Source organism: Labrus mixtus, chromosome 12 (genome assembly GCF_963584025.1).
Source record: "Labrus mixtus chromosome 12, fLabMix1.1, whole genome shotgun sequence".
Classification (NCBI taxonomy): domain Eukaryota; kingdom Metazoa; phylum Chordata; class Actinopteri; order Labriformes; family Labridae; genus Labrus; species Labrus mixtus.
In genome coordinates this window covers 28,147,004-28,166,600 of record NC_083623.1, presented here as the reverse complement: position 1 = coordinate 28,166,600, position 19,597 = coordinate 28,147,004, and the positions used below count along the sequence as shown (strand labels likewise).

The window sequence follows — 19,597 nt, the reverse complement described above, 5'->3', positions numbered from 1 at the left end:
TTCTTGACTCTGCTGTTGGAGAAAGTTAAATGTGTTACTGAAGTGATTTAAAGTCACAGTCACGTTATTAATCATCAAGAGGACCAAACGAGGAAGAAGAGGACATATTCAGTCGTTTATCTAATGGATCAATGAGGCCACCTGCTGGCCGGGGGAGGAACTACATGTAGAGAAACATTTCAAACAGCTTCATGACAATAATAAAGTAAATGTAACAGAAGTGTGAAACATGGATATGACTCTAGTAAAGTCAATGTATATGGATTGACGTTTTGTAAAGCACTTAATAATTAATATATTCATATTTAACTGATTGTTTGTCTTCATTGTTAAAAAAGTAAACATGTCCTGTAAGATAGAAAACTGAGGATGCATCATTTCATTTATTTTATTTATCAAGGGACAGTAAGCTCTGACATCGAGCATTTAAGCAAAGAAAAAAGAAAAGATGGTTGCACCAGTTTTAGCAAATCGCTAATTTCCATCTGTAGTCCCACATAAAAATGGAGCAAGACAAACAATAAGACTCAACAGAGTACAATAAAAAAACACACGGGACAATTTGAGATGCTATAAACACTGAGGAACAACAGGACAACAACATAATACCCATTAGCTTCATTATAAAGTGTCATTAGTATCAAAACCCCTATATGCAGGATCAGTGCTGAAAGAGACTGTTTGCTCAAAATCCATTTTCTAACGCCACTGGAAAAACTGTGGTAGTCTGTTTCATATAGCAGACCAGTGAAGATGTACATAATCAATACCAGTTTGATACCATGGCAACAACAATAGTTGAATAATTAATTGAATTTAATTGCAAGAACTGATCTCTGTTTAAATTGGTAACAAGTATTTGTCTGTATTTTCTGACCTATGAGTTTAAACCACTGAGAAAGCCTGAGTAACATCACCCGTCTGTTCCTGCAGCCTGGGCGCTGGAGTCCCATCAATGGTGGTCTCCATGCTGGAAATGCTGTCTCAGTCTAACTTTCAGTCAACCTAACGACAGGCTGAGAGCTGGAGCTGAGGCGGGTTTTAAACCTCCTGACAAACCGTTACACCGCGCCCACCTGTCAATCAGGTCAGCTACACGCCTTATTGTGAATAACTCTTATCCTTCATCAAATCAAAACTGATGAGTCATCAAAACATTCACCCCCCGTACAGTGTGTGTCCATCCAGACATGAGCTAATCACACCTATTTGGTTTTTTGAACCAGGCTGTAAACATGTTAATCTCTGCTGTAAAAACAGACTTTTTAGAATGGGTGTGTATGTGACTTCCTGTGTTCCTGCAGCCAGGACACTCAAGGAACTGAAGGATTTTACTAACTCTCTGTCTCTGTCTCTGTCTCTGTCTCTTTCTTTCCTCACAGCTTTGGGTAAAAAAAAAAGGAATATAAGTTTTGTGATTTTTTTAGACTTTCAATCATTATAAAATCATAGATTGTATATTTTAAAATCATGCTGTAGGCCTAATGGAAAGTGAAAACGACACTGTTGACATCCCATGACCAAAAATCACCTTTACGTCTCATACATTAGATGACATATCATCCCTCTTGTCCACCTTTTCAAACAGTCCACTGTGGTTTAAATGAAACATCTATATAACATGAATCAAGCACCAGAGGAGGTTTGAGACCCTGTATAAACCAGCTCTCTCAGAACGCTCCGTTTTGGTGTGTGTGTCTCTTTAAATGCAATGAGCCCCCCCCCCCCCCCCTTTTTCCAGTAGACATCACTCCTCTGTAGAGAGAATAGAAATGGCCAACCTGCACAAAAGTTTAGTTCTAGGATGGGGGTGGAGTCCATGGGTATAGGGGAGGGGATTATTTTTACCAGAATCCCACTGTGACATCACAAGGAGAGCACATTTGAAACAGAGTATTTTTCTCTGTGTTGTAAGACTTATGCAGACCACAAACAAAGGACTGGATGAGTTTATTTCACATTTTGTGGGTCAGTAGACACTCAGGTTACACAAATATATGTTTAAACACACTGTAGAAGAGGATTTTTCATAATAATAATAATAGTATGCACCTTTACATCCCACTGATCTTTCCATAAAAATGTTTAATTGTCTATATTTTACATATTGTATAAGATATTCTATTTTGAATGTTTGCATGGACCTCCACGTGAGAAATGTTACGTAAAACCTTTTTGGACCAATCATGTGCCGTCGTCCAGGACCGGATGTTGTAATGTAGTTTTGCCCAGAGCGACTGAGTGGACCATCATCTTTTGTCAGAGCTCCAAACAGAGCTAACACTGCGTGTGTTCACTCACACAGACATGAAGCACAACTCGAACGTCCCGGCCTTCCTCACCAAGCTGTGGACTCTGGTGGAGGATGAAAACACCAACGAGTTTATCTGCTGGAGCCAGGTAATGCTAACACTGTTAGCACTGCTAGCTAACGCAGAGCTAGCTGTGAAGTTAGCTTCGTCTGCAGCACCTAGCAACGTTTAACGGTAAACAACAAAACAACGCGAGGAGAAAACAACGTCAATTTACCAAAATGAAGATAGCTAGAGAGATAGAGAGACAGCATTTACTCTATATGAAAACACAGCTAAGCGGTGGGATGGTTAAATCAGTGACCGTGTAAACTGGTGACTTTCAGCTGGTTGTCGTAGTTACAGCAGCTGTTAAAAATGTACAGAGTCCTCCAGTTGCCTCTTTGATTAATTTTACAATAATATTTAACCATCATATATATCTTCAATTCATAAACAAACAAAGAGGCTCATTCCGTTTTTAGAGCTGTGTGACTGTAAATATGAACCATGACACCACCAGACGAGGCACCAGTTAACACGGTCACTGGTAAAACCGATACACCGTTATTCTCTGACTTTATTTCTCTTTTAGATAAACGACACATGATAATGAAACCACATTTCATAAGAAGTTGTGACGTTTGTTGAGATATGACGTGGGAGCTGATGCTACATGATTAAATAAAGCAGTTAGTAAAGGGTTATGTTTACTTTTCTGTAGCATCCCTCGTCTTTTAAATGAGCAATAACTGACCCCTAGTGTTTAAAATGGGTACTGCAGTCGAATTTCTAAACATTATAGAGAGCTGTCTCCCCCCGCCCCCTCCTCTCTAGAGTCGATGCTCACACAGGTCACCATGTGGTGTACACTGAAGCTTCACTGTTTATCCAGCTCTGCATGGGTCTGTAAACCTTTCTGTGTTCTAACCTCTCTCCATTTTTCAAAAGCATCTCCAATATTGATCTTAGTTTGATCACGTTTCTGCTCGTGGAGCTTATTATCCTCAGGACAGCTTCTTTTCACCTCAGTCTGTCTTAAACAACCTCGGGCCAAGAAAAGCTGCAACATTTCTGGATGTGGTTTCTATTGAGAGCTTAATTTGTAAAGTCAAAGATATTCGTGTTCATAGACAACAGTTCATGTAGTGACTCTACAGATTCAAGTGTGTGTTTAACTCCTCCTCAGCTTTTCTTGGCCTCTCTCTATGCTCTTTTCACACCCCATCATGTTACTCACCTATGAACATTAACCCTATTCACTGTCAGATAGGTAGAGAGAGAGAAATACTTTATTGATCCAGCGGGAAATTCAAAGCATCCAGTAGCAGCTTACAAAGAAATGCATGATATCAAAGATTTGTTACATCCAAACAACCCCCGCTGCCCCCCCCTCCCCAATTATACACTACCTGTCAAAAGTTTGGACATACAACAGTAACAGTATAATCAATAATACAGTATAATATATTATTATAATATACTGTCAGCTGTATCTCGGGCACACAGACTATTTTTTTTTTTTTTTTTTTTTTTTTTTTTACTATTTTCCACATTAAAGAATGATAAAAGATATAAAAACAATAAAACATTTAAGTTTTGTTTTAGAAATAAATGCATGCATACGTAGTCATAACCATATCTATTTCTATTTCTATAAGAAACATGTCAAACATTGAAGCATAAGCCTTTAGATCAAAATGTATTTAAGATTATAACATGGGTTTCAATCAGGTGTGTCCAAACATTTGTCTGGAACTGTATTAACCTGAAGGAATCAGTAATGTGCATATAATTTGACACACTGACACTTCTCAGTTTGAACCTATGTTGATGTGTTCTGTTTCCACTGGGACATGAGGTTTTTATAACCTGCACCGTTTTCTAACTGTTGTTCATATTTCTGTGGGATGTTCTCAGGAGGGAAACAGCTTCCTGGTGTTGGACGAGCAGCATTTTGCAAAAGAGATCCTCCCGAAGTTCTTCAAGCACAACAACATGGCCAGCTTCATCCGACAGCTCAACATGTGTAAGTGTTCACTCGCTGTCAGCTCAGAGCGGCTTCAATCACAGTCTGAAGTAAAGAGAGTCAGAGCTTCAATCACAGTCTGAAGTAAAGAGAGTCAGAGCTTCAATCACAGTCTGAAGTAAAGAGAGTCAGAGCTTCAATCACAGTCTGAAGTAAAGAGAGTCAGAGCTGCTTCAATCACAGTCTGAAGTAAAGAGAGTCAGAGCCGCTTCAATCACAGTCTGAAGTAAAGAGAGTCAATCACAGTCTGAAGTAAAGAGAGTCAGAGCCACTTCAATCACAGTCTGAAGTAAAGAGAGTCAGAGCCACTTCAGTCACAGTCTGAAGTAAAGAGAGTCAGAGCGGCTTCAATCACAGTCTGAAGTAAAGAGAGTCAGAGCTTCAATCACAGTCTGAAGTAAAGAGAGTCAGAGCTTCAATCACAGTCTGAAGTAAAGAGAGTCAGAGCTTCAATCACAGTCTGAAGTAAAGAGAGTCGGAGCTTCAATCACAGTCTGAAGTAAAGAGAGTCAGAGCTTCAATCACAGTCTGAAGTAAAGAGAGTCAGAGCTTCAATCACAGTCTGAAGTAAAGAGAGTCGGAGCTTCAATCACAGTCTGAAGTAAAGAGAGTCGGAGCATCAATCACAGTCTGAAGTAAAGAGAGTCAGAGCTTCAATCACAGTCTGAAGTAAAGAGAGTCAGAGCTTCAATCACAGTCTGAAGTAAAGAGAGTCAGAGCTTCAATCACAGTCTGAAGTAAAGAGAGTCAGAGCTTCAATCACAGTCTGAAGTAATGAGAGTCAGAGCGGCTTCAATCACAGTCTGAAGTAAAGAGAGTCAGAGCTTCAATCACAGTCTGAAGTAAAGAGAGTCGGAGCGGCTTCAATCACAGTCTGAAGTAAAGAGAGTCGGAGCATCAATCACAGTCTGAAGTAAAGAGAGTCAGAGCTTCAATCACAGTCTAAAGTAAAGAGAGTCGGAGCATCAATCACAGTCTGAAGTAAAGAGAGTCAATCACAGTCTGAAGTAAAGAGAGTCGGCGCTTCAATCACAGTCTGAAGTAAAGAGAGTCAATCACAGTCTGAAGTAAAGAGAGTCGGCGCTTCAATCACAGTCTCAAGTAAAGAGAGTCAATCACAGTCTGAAGTAAAGAGAGTCAGAGCCACTTCAATCACAGTCTGAAGTAAAGAGAGTCAGAGCCACTTCAATCACAGTCTGAAGTAAAGAGAGTCAGAGTGGCTTCAATCACAGTCTGAAGTAAAGAGAGTCAGAGCTTCAATCACAGTCTGAAGTAAAGAGAGTCAGAGCTTCAATCACAGTCTGAAGTAAAGAGAGTCAGAGCTTCAATCACAGTCTGAAGTAAAGAGAGTCAGAGTCGCTTCAATCACAGTCTGAAGTAAAGAGAGTCAGAGCTTCAATCACAGTCTGAAGTAAAGAGAGTCAGAGCCACTTCAATCACAGTCTGAAGTAAAGAGAGTCAGAGCGGCTTCAATCACAGTCTGAAGTAAAGAGAGTCAGAGTCGCTTCAATCACAGTCTGAAGTAAAGAGAGTCAGAGCCACTTCAATCACAGTCTGAAGTAAAGAGAGTCAGAGCGGCTTCAAACTTAACTAACTAACTCTAACTGTCTTATAAGTTTAGTCTCTTGTCTTCTCACTGTTTGTCTGTCTGTGTGTGTGTGTGTGTGTGTGTGTGTGCGCAGATGGTTTCCGTAAAGTGATGCACATGGACACAGGGATTGTGAAACAGGAAAGAGACGGCCCGGTGGAGTTTCAGCACCCGTACTTTAAACATGGTCAGGATGACCTGCTGGAGAACATCAAGAGAAAGGTAGAGTCATCATCCATCTGTTCTTCACCTGTCAATCATCACTCACCTGTCAATCATCACTCACCTGTCCATCATCTCTCACCTGTCCATCACTCACCTGTCCATCATCATTCACCTGTCCATCATTACTCACCTGTCCCCCCCCCCCGAACTGTGTTAACAGTGTTTTACTGTCTGTGTTCAGGTTTCTAATGCTCGACCCGAGGACTCAAAGATCCGACAGGAGGACCTGACAAAGATCATAGCCAGCGTTCAGAGTGTTCACAGCAAACAGGAGAACATCGACGCCCGGCTCATCACACTGAAGAGGTGAGTGTGAACCCTGATCTGTGACTGATTGATCTGCCAACCATGATTAAATACTCAATGGCTAGTGGATGGATGCAGCCTCACCGTACAGGTCAGACTGTCGATACACGGACACCAAGCACATGGTAATTATTCAGACATGTCTGTTACCGTGGAGACCAAACCAGCAGGTCTGTCAGTGTGCTCCAAGGAGACCATGATGTTCAGTCAGCACTTCATCAGGTCTTAAATCTCACCCACCGTGTGTGTGTGTGTGTGTGTGTGTGTGTGTGTGTGTGTGTGTGTGTGTGTGTGTGTGTGTGTGTGTGTGTGTGTGTGTGTGTGTGTGTGTGTGTGTGTGTGTGTGTGTGTGTGTGTGTGTGTGTGTGTGTGTGTGTGTGTGTGTGTGTGTGTGTGTGTGTGTGTGTTCACGTGTGTGTGTGTTCACAGGGAGAACGAGGCTCTGTGGAGGGAGATCTCAGACCTGAGACAGAAACACGTTCACCAGCAGCAGCTCATCAAAAAGGTGAGAACAAACCTGAGCATTACTGTGTTCCCGTCAACACTAATTATGATTGGTCATGAATCACCTTGAGGATCCTGCAGCCCACAGGGTTAAACACTGCTCATGAATCTCTGTCTGTCATGGTGCATCTTCTGATGGGTTACTGAGCTGGACTCTCTCACCTGCTCTGTGTGTCAGCCTGCAGGTGTTCTGAATCGTCACCTGTTTGAATCTTAACCTGAATTTTGTTGTCGTTTTCAGTTGATCCATTTCATCGTCACGTTGGTCCAGAACAACCACATCCTGAATTTAAAGCGTAAAAGGTGAGTTCACTCTGAGCTGCGTCCCCCAGGTGAGGTGGGTCACCTCCACATCATCACTGATCAATCTGTACACTTCTCACATCTCAGCTGTGGGTTTCATGACACGGCAGCTCCCCCCTCAGTGAATTCAGAACCTCTTGATCGCCCCCTTGGAAGAGCGGCTGTGAGTTTAGGGAGCATTTGGATATGCAAATATCCCCCCCTCCCTCCTCTCTAGAGTCCATGCTCACACAGGTCACCATGTGGTGGACACTGAAGCTTCAGTGTTTATGCATGGGTCTGTAAACCTTTCTGTGTTCTAACCTCTCTCCATTTTTCAAAAGCATCTCCAATATTGATCCTAGTTTGAGCACGTTTCTGCTCGTGGAGCTTATTAGAAACATGCAGAGGCTTTTTAGGTCGGGTACAATCACTTCTATCTGAACCACTTCTCTTGCCCGCTTCCATCGCTGCAACACCTGTTGACCTGATAACTACTCTCATATCTGGCAAACCGAGGGGCGTCCAAAACGGCCGTGTGGGGGTGTCTTTAAACCGCCTACCTTCTCTGGACCAAACAAATCCAGATCATTCAGGAGCAGAATCTAAAGTTAGAAGGAGGACATACTGACTGCTGCATTGTTGTCAGAGAAGCCAGCACTTCAACATAGCATGTTTCATTAATGTCTGATCATATAGTAAGATACCTTTATCATCTCACTCACTACACATCTCACTGATTGGAGCACAAAGTTGTAGATTAATATTCTAAACAGTCGTCTTACGTCAGCCACTAAATGAAAACCGTTTCTCTATAAAGATGATTAATATCAAACATCTCTGTCTGAACTTCATGTGTTTTGGTGTTTTTCAGGCCGATTCTGATGAACAGCAGCGGGAAGAAGCCCAAATACATCCATGAGATCTTTGAAGACAAAGTGTGTGCGGATCAGGTCAGTGAACACAGCTCCTCCTCCTCCTCATTATTTCATATGAACAGATGAGATGTGATGTATCAGGTGTGTCATGATGTGTTTTCTGTCCAGTCGGCTGTCGGCAGTATGAGCGGGGGAAAGGCAGAGGCTTCTGATGATGTCATCATCTGTGATGTCACTGAGAGCGATGTTGAGGTGACGGAGGAGTCACTGCAGGCGTTGGACCCCGGGTCAGATGAAATGATTATTATTAATATTCACTCTGTTGTAGATGAAGCGTCAGTCCGTCCACTCACACGCTGTCTGACCTCCTCCCTCAGAGAGATGGAGATCGTGGAGGTGGAGCTGTACAACGGGGCAGAGGCGGAGCTGAGCGCCATCAGCTCAGAGGACAGCGGGCAGACGGAGAATGGGAACAAGACGGGCAGCACGCCAGACAGTAACGCACCCACGACCAGCACATCTCATGCCTCTGCTCCGCCGGGCACCGCTCCGCCCAGCGTGGCTCCAACGAGCAGCACATCCACCAGCTCCGCCCTGCAGCTGAACAAAGCTGCATCTATGAGTCTGGAGGACCCCGTGAAGATGATGGACTCCATCCTGAACGAGAACGGAGCTATCTCTCAGAACATCAACCTTCTGGGAAAGTAAGAGACAAACTGAAGGTGTAGACTCTCACTTTAGATTCAGACTCCTTTTATTCAACTAAACGACACCGTCAGCAACCTCAGGGGTTGACAAATGAAGTCAACATTAAGTGTAAAATCCTGCAGTTCTTAAAGTGTCCACTAGAGGCTGGCTGCAGGAACACAGGAAGTCACATACACACCCATTCTAAAAAGTCTGTTTTTACAGCAGATATTAACATGTTTACAGCCTGGTTCAAAAAACCAAATAGGTGTGATTAGCTCATGTCTCGATGGACACACACTGTACGGGGGGTGAATGTTTTGATGACTCATCAGTTTTGATTTGATGAAGGATAAGAGTTATTCATAATAAGGCGTGTAGCTGACCTGATTGACAGGTGGGCGCGGTGTAACAGTTTGTCAGGAGGTTTAAAACCCGCCTCAGCTCCAGCTCTCAGCCTGTCGTTAGGCTGACTGAAAGTTAGACTGTGACAGCATTTCCAGCATGGAGGCCACCATCGATGAACAGACAGGAACAGACGGGTGATGTTACTCAGGCTTCATCCAGTAATATTCACAGTCTATGCAGACGACTCTCTGATATCCGGCAGAGAACTTGTCTGCAGACAGAGGCGGGCTCAGTTTGTGAAAAATGACACTTTATAAACCGTTAATCGGTGTTACAGATTAAAGAGTGACCTTGTTAACTGGTGACTTCAGCCAAATGTATCTATGGTTGTCATGGTTACTGATATACAGTATATGATTGGTAAGTGACATTCGTTTAGACTTTTCATCTTCAAACTCTGTTGTAATTATGGTAACCACAGAAGCATTGTGCGAGAGAGTCACCAGTTAACATGGTCCCTCTTTAAACTGTAACACCGGTGTTATGAAGAAACAGAAACATCATCTTGTTACAGGTTCAGTAAATGTGAGGCCATGATGACTCAGAAAACTCTATATTAGGGTCTGTGTTTTCATATATCACCACAGGAAGTACCTTCATCTGAGTCAAGCAGCATTTCACAATAAAAGCCCCTGGGCAGAGACGGGCATTTGGACTCATGGTTCAGTAAGATCTCTAAAGTACAGGGGGTGCTATACTGTCGCTCAGGTTGTCTGATCCGTGTTGGCGTGTGTGTGTGTGTCAGGCTGGAGCTGATGGATTATCTGGACAGTATCGACTGCAGTCTGGAGGATTTTCAGGCCATGCTGTACGGGAAACAGTTTGGAATCGATGTTGATGCTCTGGAGGTGAAAACATACACTGACACACCCCCCCCCCCCCCCCCCCCCCCCCCCTCATTGTCATACTTCCCTCTTCCATCGTCCTGTTTCATCTTCTCTCCCTCCTCATCCACCTCTTTCCCTTTCTCCTCTTTATTCTCCTCCAATTTATTATTTTCTTCTTCCTTCTCTTTCATTTCCTTCCCTTCTCCTTAGTTGCCTCCAACTTCCTCTTTCTCCTCTTTTTCTCTCGTGTTTTCTTCTCCTCCTCCCTCTAATGTAATCCTCTACATTTGCCTCCTTCTCATCTGGCTCTTTCCTCCTCTTTCTCCTCCTTTTATTTCTCCTCTTTCTCCTCCTACCCCTTGACCCCCCCCCCCCCCCTTCTTCTCCTTGTTATTCTTCTTACTCGTTCACCAGACCACATATTAAATCATTTTTGATCTTTGTGTTTTTTAGGAGAGTGTGTCCTCCAAAGAGAGCCTCGTAGAGCTAACCAGAGGACGGACAGAAGAAGACAATACAGGTGTGACACACACACACACACAGGAGCGGTTTCAGTGTTTCGAGGTGTGATTACTGGTCCTGATGCTCTGACAGTGATACACGTCTTTGGATCTTTATTGATCTAACATTCAATGGGTTTCAATATGTTCAGATAAACAGCTGATCCAGTACACCTCCTGCCCCCTGCTGGCCTTCCTGGACGGCTGCACCCCTACTGCAGATTTAGACCTGGGCTCCAGCAACTCCTCCTCCACCTCCCACCTGCAGCTCTCCTCCTCTGCCTCACTGGACTCCGCCCCCCTGTCAGACCTGCTGGAGTCCAGCCTGGAGACCAAGCAGTCGGCCCACAGCTCCCTGATCCGTCTGGAGCCGCTGACCGAGGCTGAGGCCAGCCAGGAGACACTCTTCTACATGTGTGAACTCAGTCCTGCTGCAGCCGATACAGACTCCTCCCACATGGACGCCCTTTGAAACAAACTCTGACCACCTGGACCGTGTCTGAGTGGAGGGGACTTTAGGGAGAGTGACCCCCTCAGTCTGATGCTGATCTCAGTGTGTGTGTGTGTGTGTGTCCTTCTTACATTTTTAAGAAAACATTTAAAGTTTATAAAGTGTGATGAAGGTGTTCTACTTCCCCTCTGAACACATCATCTTTCACAAAGAGTGAGACAGGCAGCTGAGTGCTCAGAGAGTGAGACAGCTAAGGACTCAGAGTGAGACAGGCGAGGGCTCAGAGAGTGAGGCAGCTGAGTGCTCAGATAGTGAGACAGCTAAGGACTCGGAGAGTGAGGCAGCTGAGTGCTCAGAGTGAGACAGCTTAGGGCTCAGAGTGAGACAGTCAAAATCTCAGAGAATGAGACAGTCGAGGGCTCAGAGAGTGAGACAGCTTAGGGCTCAGAGTGAGACAGTCGAGTGTTCAAAGTGAGACAGTCGAGTGTTCAGAGTGAGACAGATGAACTCTCTGTAGATGAATTAACTTTATTTACTTTAATGTTTTCTTCTAAGTGATAGTGTGACACACACACACACACTGCTCCTTCAGCAGAGATCTCTGAGTGTCAGTGAGGAGGCGTCACTCCTCTCCTGTATTTACAGACTCAAACATTTGTATTATTTATTCTCTTTCTGTTCGTCTTTAATGCTTTTGTTATTTTACTGAGACTGTCCTTCAAACGTCAGTACTTCGCACAGACTTCTACTCCTCTTCTTCCTCTTCCTGCTGTTCTTCCTCTTCCTGCTCCTCCTTTCTGAATTAGTTTTTTTTACGTTAATGACAGCAGCAGTCTGCACAGCTGGGAATAAAACCCATTCAAACCTGTCCAACAAGCTTCAGATTACCTGAGCAGGTGATGCAGCCTTCCAGCGTGAACGTAGACAACCAGTGCTCATGCTTGTTGCCATGGCGATATTGACCTGAGGAGCGAGACATGGAAGACTCAATGCACGCTAATAATAGAACATCATCATTAAAATGTTACTCGAGCAGATGGCCTGACCACATCTCACTGCACTCCTTTAAAAATGTTGCTTGTAAATAAATATCACTTTTCAACATTTTTTTCTGAAATGGTAGTTTTTTTTTCTGAAGTGGATAAAGATTCTGTCTTTAAGTGAAGGCAATATTAAACCTGCCTTCTCTAACATCCAGCAGCTTATAGACATCTGTGAAGATTTTCTTAACCAGTGCATGGTGTCAATCTGTAGTCTCAAGTCTTCTTTAAAGGCTTTATGTGATTTTTTGATCCAGCAGATGTCGCCCTTGAGCACCAGCATGAAACCAAAACAACTTGCGCTACATTGTTGTGTTAGCATGCTAATGCTAGCGATCTTTATTATGCTCGTATCTTCACACTGCATGTAAATTTACCTGAAATGAGCGTGATCTAGAAACACAGTTAAGCAGTGAGTACAGTATGTTATTCTTCTTTTCTCTAGTCCCTCAATTAAACAACTTTTATACACGAGGGGAGGAGTCAGCCGTCGGGCTGGCTATGTAAACATACTGAAAAAAAACTCTGAAAACATCACAGACAGTGGGACTCGGGTGTTACACCCATTGTAGACAGTCATGACTCACAGAGTTATTTCCTACGGTGGCTGGGAAGTGCAAAGCAAAATTACGAAGTGTTAAACACTTTTACAAAATGTGAGCCAAATTTACATTTTGAAAAACATTTTATGAAACAAAATTACAAAACCAAAAACACTTACCAAGGACAAAACAAATGTACAAGATGTGAAACACTTTTACAATCGCTGAGACAAATTTACAAGAGGCAGAACACTTTTACCAGTCCCCAAACAAATTTACAAACGACAGAATCTTGACGGAAAGGGACTGTACCGCGACAAAACAAAACAAACAAAATGACCCCTCACTCGATCACTTCCGGGTCACTTCCGACATTTGGTACATTCCCATTTTGTCAAGATTCTGTCGTTTGTAAATTTGTCTCAACGATTGTAAAAGTGTTTCACATCTTGTAAATTTGTTTTATAAAATGTAAAGGTGTTTTTCAAAATGTAAATTTGTCTCACATTTGAAATTTTGGTAATTTTCAGAGGATATACTTGATTTCTATTACATTTAAGTGTGAAAAATCACATAAAGCCTTTAACACAACATGTTTAATTAGTCGAAGAGACCAGAAAGAGGGGAGGAGTTAGGGGTGGGGTTACCTGTGACTGACAGGTTGCTACCATGGCAATCTAAAAACATCAGTTGTTCTCAAAAAAAGATCTGAGGTGATGGCCGTTTGTTTCGAGTGAGATTTTTTCTTAGGAAATGACGATGTTTGGAAAAAAAGGGCGGAGCTGGAGAGGAGCCCAACTGAATATGAAATGAAGGTTTTTAAAAAGCGAAAGTTAACAAAAAGATACAAAATTCTGTTCTGTATCAATACTTTTATTCTGAAGGACTTCCTGCAGAACACTGTGTTCAGCACAGACTCTCGGGGAGAAATTAGCTAAATAATTCCACTAAAATCAATATAATCTTAACGTTTTATTTTATCTAGAAACAAAACCAAACGTAAGTTAAAAAAAAACACAAAATCAAACACTCTTGTCTTTAAGTGGACTTTTATTAAACCAGGTACAGATTTTCAGAATAAAAGCACAAAAACAACCAAACTCTGAGAGAAGCTACATGCTAATGCTAACACCACCAAATAAGTTAACTCATCTAAACAATATTTATACATTAAAGTCAGAGCAACAAACACAGGCGTGTGTGTGTGTGTGTGCTGCAGATACACACATACTTGAGCAGGTCATTAATGATTACAACACTGCTACACAGCACTAAAGCTGATCAGTCTCTCCCTTTTTTACATGAAACAGTTTTAATTAATGTAATACTGATGCTGGCCACAGGGGGAGCTGCTCTCACACTGTTAAGAGTCACAGAGTTAAAGAAACATGCAGCTCTGTTCTAACACACACCACATATTTACAACAACAAAAGCTACAGGGAGTGGGGTCACATCAGGATAGCAAGCTGTAGCGTGGGGGAGGCGTAAGCAGTGATTCAGGGGGCGGGATCAGCTGTCTCACGGGGCGTGGTCAGCTGCGGCCTGCTCAGTCGAAGTCTCTGTTGACGAGGACGAGCGGAGCGGCCAGCGTCCACACGTAGAGGGCGATACAAATCCAGCTGGACGAGATCTTCACCCACACGGACGGCCAACGACTCGTCATCACCTCGTAGTTCGAGTCCGGACTGAAGACAGAGCGCGCACGCGCACAGACACAGACACAGACAGACAGACACAAAACACACACACACACACACACACACACAGTCAGTGATAATAAAAAACAGATATCTGAACGGGTCTGAAATGTGTCCTTGTTGTTTCATTTTGTTGTTTCATTACCTGTGTGTGTGTACACGTGTACCTGTGTGGGAACACCTCTGTGTGTACATGTGTGTGTACCTGCGATGTAGCTGTGTGTGTGTGTACCTGTATGTATAAGTGTGTGTACCTGCGAGGTAGCTGTGTGTGTGTATCTGTGTATGTCTAAGTGTGTGTACCTGTGTAAGTGTGTGTACCTGCGATGTAGCTGTGTGTGTGCGTATCTGTGTATGTCTAAGTGTGTATACCTGTGTATGTGTGTACCTGCGATGTAGCTGTGTGTACCTGTGTAAGTGTGTACCTGTGATGTAGCTGTGTGTGTACCTGTGTAAGTGTGTGTACCTGCGATATAGCTGTGTATACCTGTGTATGTGTAAGTGTGTGTACCTGTGTAAGTGTGTACCTGCGATGTAGCTGTGTGTATACCTGTGTATGTGTAAGTGTGTGTACCTGCGATGTAGCTGTGTGTGTGTGTGTGTGTACCTGTGTAAGTGTGTGTACCTGTGTAAGTGTGTACCTGCGATGTAGCTGTGTGTATACCTGTGTATGTGTAAGTGTGTGTACCTGCGATGTAGCTGTGTGTGTGTGTGTGTGTGTACCTGTGTAAGTGTGTGTACCTGCGATGTAGCTGTGTGTATACCTGTGTATGTGTATGTGTAAGTGTGTGTACCTGTGTATGTGTAAGTGTGTGTACCTGCGAGGTAGCTGTGTGTGTACCTGTGCATGTGTAAGTGTGTGTACCTGCGAGGTAGCTGTGTGTGTGTGTGTACCTGTGCATGTGTAAGTGTGTGTACCTGCGAGGTAGCTGTGTGTGTACCTGTGCATGTGTAAGTGTGTGTACCTGCGAAGCAGCTGTGTGTATACCTGTGTATGTGTAAGTATGTGTACCTGCGATGTAGCTGTGTGTGTACCTGTGCATGTGTAAGTGTGTGTACCTGCGATGTAGCTGTGTGTATACCTGTGTATGTGTAAGTATGTGTACCTGCGATGTAGCTGTGTGTGTACCTGTGTATGTGTAAGTATGTGTACCTGCGATGTAGCTGTGTGTGTACCTGTGTATGTGTAAGTATGTGTACCTGCGATGTAGCTGTGTGTGTACCTGTGCATGTGTAAGTGTGTGTACCTGCGATGTAGCTGTGTGTATACCTGTGTATGTGTAAGTATGTGTACCTGCGATGTAGCTGTGTGTGTGTCCTACCTGTACCAGTTGGTGAGCGTCATCATGATGTAGAGCGAGGCGAGAAATAGCATGAAGTGGAAGAAGGAGTACGAGTACGTCACTCCGTCCTTCTCATTGTCCACGGCTCGGCTCAGAGCGCCGTCCTCCTCGAAGGCGTCCGTCTGAGGACCGTCCTCGATAAGAGCCGACTCGTCGCTCGTCAGGGTCAGCTTGTTTACCTGTGCATTGGACGAGTTACGGATACTGAGAGAGAGAGAGAGAGGTTAGAATCCGACCGGTGGACCTGCCTCATGTTTGCAGAGCGGACAGTCCTCTCACCTGGAGTACAGCACACACATCAGGAACAGGATCAATCCCACAATCCCCTGGGCATCCCACCACTGGACCACATGGTCCTGACCCGCAGGGCTGGTGCTGTTCAGCCCGATGATCCCCAGGAGGCTGGGGTTACACTTCCTGTCTGTGAGAGAGAGAGAGAGACGTGATGACGCAGCAGGAACATCATCAGTAACTTCCTGATGCTGGGTGTGAGTGTGAGCTCACCTGGCTCGTTGGTCATAGCAGACCAGGTGAGGTACATGGTGTACAGGGTGACCAAGGAGGACTGCAGCAGACCAGAGCGAGGCTGAGACTCCTGCGTAAACACACACACAGAGTCTGATCACACATGGCACACTTCTAAATCCTGGCGTACACGCTGTGTTTTCAGGAAAATTCTGATTTCAGGGTCGGGCTGAATTGAGTCAGTCACCCAGACGAGAACCAATCATAGACGATCAGCTGCTCCCAACCGGTGATTTTCTTACGTTTGATATTTTGGTCCATTCCTCAAATTCACAGCTTTTTATCCAGATTGTGTGCACAAACTGACTGACAGTCAGCAAAAATATTAATGAGATAAACATTGGTTTGAAATATCTGCAGACCTCCAGCTGACATTTCTGATGTAGCTGCAAGTTGTTGCTTTAGTGTGTGTGTGTGTGTACCTGGATCTGAGGCAGGATGGACATGACGGAGGCGGCGATGCAGAGTAGCATGTTGATGCTGATGAAGACTTTGTTCTCGGTGCAGCCCTCAGAGTGTGTGTAGTAAACGTAGAACAGAACCAGAGAGACCAGAGACAGCACGTAGTTCAGAGCTGTGACCGACAGCAGGGCTGAGGACAGGAGACACACACACACACACACACACACACACACACACACACACACACACACACACACACACACACACACACACACACACACACACACACACACACACACACACACACACACACACACACACACACACACACACACACACACACACACACACACACACACACACACACACACACACACACACACACACACACACACACACACACACACACACACTTTGTTATCACATGCACACAGACTGACTCAGAGGTCAGAGATTATGCGTTGCACACCTCAGGTGAGCTAACTCGATGACACAAACCTCTGAGACGCTCTGACATTCACCTCGAACCAAAGGGACGCTCTGATTGGTCCACTGATGTTTATAAGGTTAACATGTTCTATTACTTTTAGATACGATCAATAGATCGATAGAAAACGATTCCATCTCTGTCATTAAGTGAAAGATTCAAAAGGAACTGAAGCTTTATTCAAACTACATCTGTGTCCTCAGGCGGCGAGACGAAGGAATCCATCAGAGCTTCTGCACACCATGTGAACAGTTCAAAAACACTGGCAACCAAAGACCCTTAAAACCAGAAACATCTGACCCATAAATCACAATGTTGCCAATGGTTTTTGTGAAATTAAACAGTGAACAGGAGTTCTCCTGCAATGTTTTGGATATAACACTAAAGGTCCCTACATTGCGTTGTGCTTGGACTTCTCATCTTGTTGTCGTGGTAACGTGTATCAATATTTTATGGAAGTTTAAAATCTGCGTAATGATGTCATCATTGAGTCATGTCATCTGCTGTCTCCATGACAACTGTCAGTCAAACACTTTGAACCCTCCTATGAACGCGGTCAGCTTACCTGCATACCAGCAGCGAGAGTTCCCCTCCTCCATCTTCTCCACCCAGGACTCGTTCCAGGAGTGGGCGAAGTCGATGAGGAGAACCAGCTGGATGAGGATGAAGCAGAACGCTCCGGACATGCCCACGTAGAACCAGACTGAGGGGGCACAGGGGGGGGGGGGGGGGGGGGGGGGCGCGGGGTTAATGCAGCTGTCAGTCACACAGCAATGATGTCACAGAGCTCAGGTACAGTAAGGAGGATCTACCTGTGGTGAAGGGTCCCTCTGAGATGAAGAAGGATCCAATGGTGATGGCAGTCGCTGCAGCGAACTTAAAGAACCAGAACCTGAGAACAGAGACAACAGAGCTGTGATCACATGCTGACAGGTGAATGAACAGGTGAATGTACAGGTGAATGAACAGGTGAATGTACAGGTGTATGTACAGGTGAATGAACAGGTGTATGTACAGGTGAATGAACAGGTGTATGTACAGGTGAATGTACAGGTGAATGTACAGGTGTATGTACAGGTGAATGAACAGGTGAATGTACAGGTGTATGTACAGGTGTATGTACAGGTGTATGTACAGGTGAATGAACAGGTGTATGTACAGGTGAATGAACAGGTGTATGTACAGGTGAATGTACAGGTGTATGTACAGGTAACCGGTAACAGGTGTACTCAGACTGACCCGTTGTGCAGGGCGGCGCGGGGGTCCTGGCTGCTCTTCACTCGGATCATGAGCATAGAGAAGAGGAGGAAGAACATGGCCATGCCGAAGCAGACGCGGTAAACGGCTTTGTACCCGACCAGCACGTCACAGTTCACGTGACCCTCTACACCTGGGAGGGAGGTACCTGCCCCTCCCTCACAGAAACCTGGGATCTACAGCAGGAGACACAGACAGGACACACTGAGACCAGGTACTGAGACCAGGTACTGAGACCAGGTACTGAGACCAGACACTGAGACCGGGTACTGAGGAGATAATGACAGGAGGTAGAGAGGAGACTGAGAGGAGGAAGAGAGGTAGAGAGGAGACTGAGAGGAGGTAGAGAGGAGAATGAGAGGAGGTAGAGAGGTAGAGAGGAGACTGAGAGGAGGTAGAGAGGAGAATGAGAGGAGGTAGAGAGGAGACTGAGAGGAGGTAGAGAGGAGAATGAGAGGAGGTAGAGAGGAGAATGAGAGGAGGTAGAGAGGAGACTGAGAGGAGGAAGAGAGGAGACTGAGAGGAGGAAGAGAGGAGAATGAGAGGAGGTAGAGAGGAGACTGAGAGGAGACTGAGAGGAGGTAGAGAGGTAGAGAGGAGACTGAGAGGAGGTAGAGAGGAGACTGAGAGGAGGTAGAGAGGTAGAGAGGAGACTGAGAGGAGGAAGAGAGGAGACTGAGAGGAGGTAGAGAGGAGAATGAGAGGAGGTAGAGAGGAGACTGAGAGGAGGAAAAGAGGAGAATCAGAGGAGGTAGAGAGGAGACTGAGAGGAGGTAGAGAGGAGACTGAGAGGAGGAAGAGAGGAGACTGAGAGGAGGTAGAGAGGAGAATGAGAGGAGGAAGAGAGGTAGAGAGGAGACTGAGAGGAGGTAGAGAGGAGACTGAGAGGAGACTGAGAGGAGGTAGAGAGGTAGAGAGGAGACTGAGAGGAGGAAGAGAGGAGAATGAGAGGAGGTAGAGAGGTAGAGAGGAGACTGAGAGGAGGTAGAGAGGAGAATGAGAGGAGGTAGAGAGGTAGAGAGGAGACTGAGAGGAGGTAGAGAGGAGACTGAGAGGAGGTAGAGAGGAGACTGAGAGGAGGTAGAGAGGAGAATGAGAGGAGGTAGAGAGGAGACTGAGAGGAGGTAGAGAGGAGACTGAGAGGAGGTAGAGAGGAGAATGAGAGGAGGTAGAGAGGAGACTGAGAGGAGGTAGAGAGGAGACTGAGAGGAGGTAGAGAGGTAGAGAGGAGACTGAGAGGAGGTAGAGAGGTAGAGAGGAGACTGAGAGGAGGAAGAGAGGAGACTGAGAGGAGGTAGAGAGGAGAATGAGAGGAGGTAGAGAGGAG

General features: G+C 44.8%; 2 protein-coding genes and 1 long non-coding RNA gene across 4 annotated transcripts in view; 1 reads left to right on the top strand and 2 right to left on the bottom strand.

Annotated features, from left to right (window-relative positions):
* Window positions 1-2,204: 2,204 nt before the first annotated feature.
* hsf2 (heat shock transcription factor 2) lies at window positions 2,205-11,844 on the top strand. Of its 2 annotated transcripts, XM_061051341.1 has the most exons (12): window positions 2,206-2,400; window positions 4,212-4,320; window positions 6,003-6,130; window positions 6,315-6,439; window positions 6,869-6,944; window positions 7,185-7,246; window positions 8,100-8,178; window positions 8,272-8,390; window positions 8,481-8,807; window positions 9,944-10,046; window positions 10,479-10,545; window positions 10,678-11,844. In XM_061051341.1, the coding sequence occupies exons 1-12, from the start codon at window positions 2,308-2,310 to the stop codon at window positions 10,995-10,997; spliced, it is 1,608 nt and encodes a 535-aa protein (XP_060907324.1). In that variant the 5' UTR covers window positions 2,206-2,307; the 3' UTR covers window positions 10,998-11,844. The 2 variants fall into 2 exon arrangements, with proteins under 2 accessions (XP_060907323.1, XP_060907324.1); XM_061051340.1 differs by having other exon boundaries at window positions 2,205-2,400; window positions 8,272-8,807.
* Window positions 11,845-13,590: 1,746 nt separating this feature from the next.
* serinc1 (serine incorporator 1) overlaps window positions 13,591-19,597 on the bottom strand; it is a 16,147-nt gene continuing 10,140 nt past the window's right edge. The window contains exons 3-10 of the mRNA XM_061051365.1: window positions 18,253-18,446; window positions 17,826-17,905; window positions 17,579-17,716; window positions 16,547-16,716; window positions 16,104-16,194; window positions 15,879-16,020; window positions 15,579-15,803; window positions 13,591-14,244 (exon numbers count right to left, since the gene is read on the bottom strand). Coding sequence (XP_060907348.1) covers window positions 14,106-14,244; window positions 15,579-15,803; window positions 15,879-16,020; window positions 16,104-16,194; window positions 16,547-16,716; window positions 17,579-17,716; window positions 17,826-17,905; window positions 18,253-18,446 — 1,179 coding nt within the window. The 3' untranslated portion in view covers window positions 13,591-14,105. The remainder of the gene's footprint in view (window positions 14,245-15,578; window positions 15,804-15,878; window positions 16,021-16,103; window positions 16,195-16,546; window positions 16,717-17,578; window positions 17,717-17,825; window positions 17,906-18,252; window positions 18,447-19,597) is intronic.
* On the bottom strand, window positions 14,769-15,572 carry LOC132984532 (uncharacterized). The gene is made up of 4 exons (XR_009674949.1): window positions 15,245-15,572; window positions 15,051-15,121; window positions 14,864-15,020; window positions 14,769-14,806 (listed from the first exon to the last, which is right to left on the bottom strand). It is a non-coding gene; the product is annotated as an uncharacterized LOC132984532 (long non-coding RNA).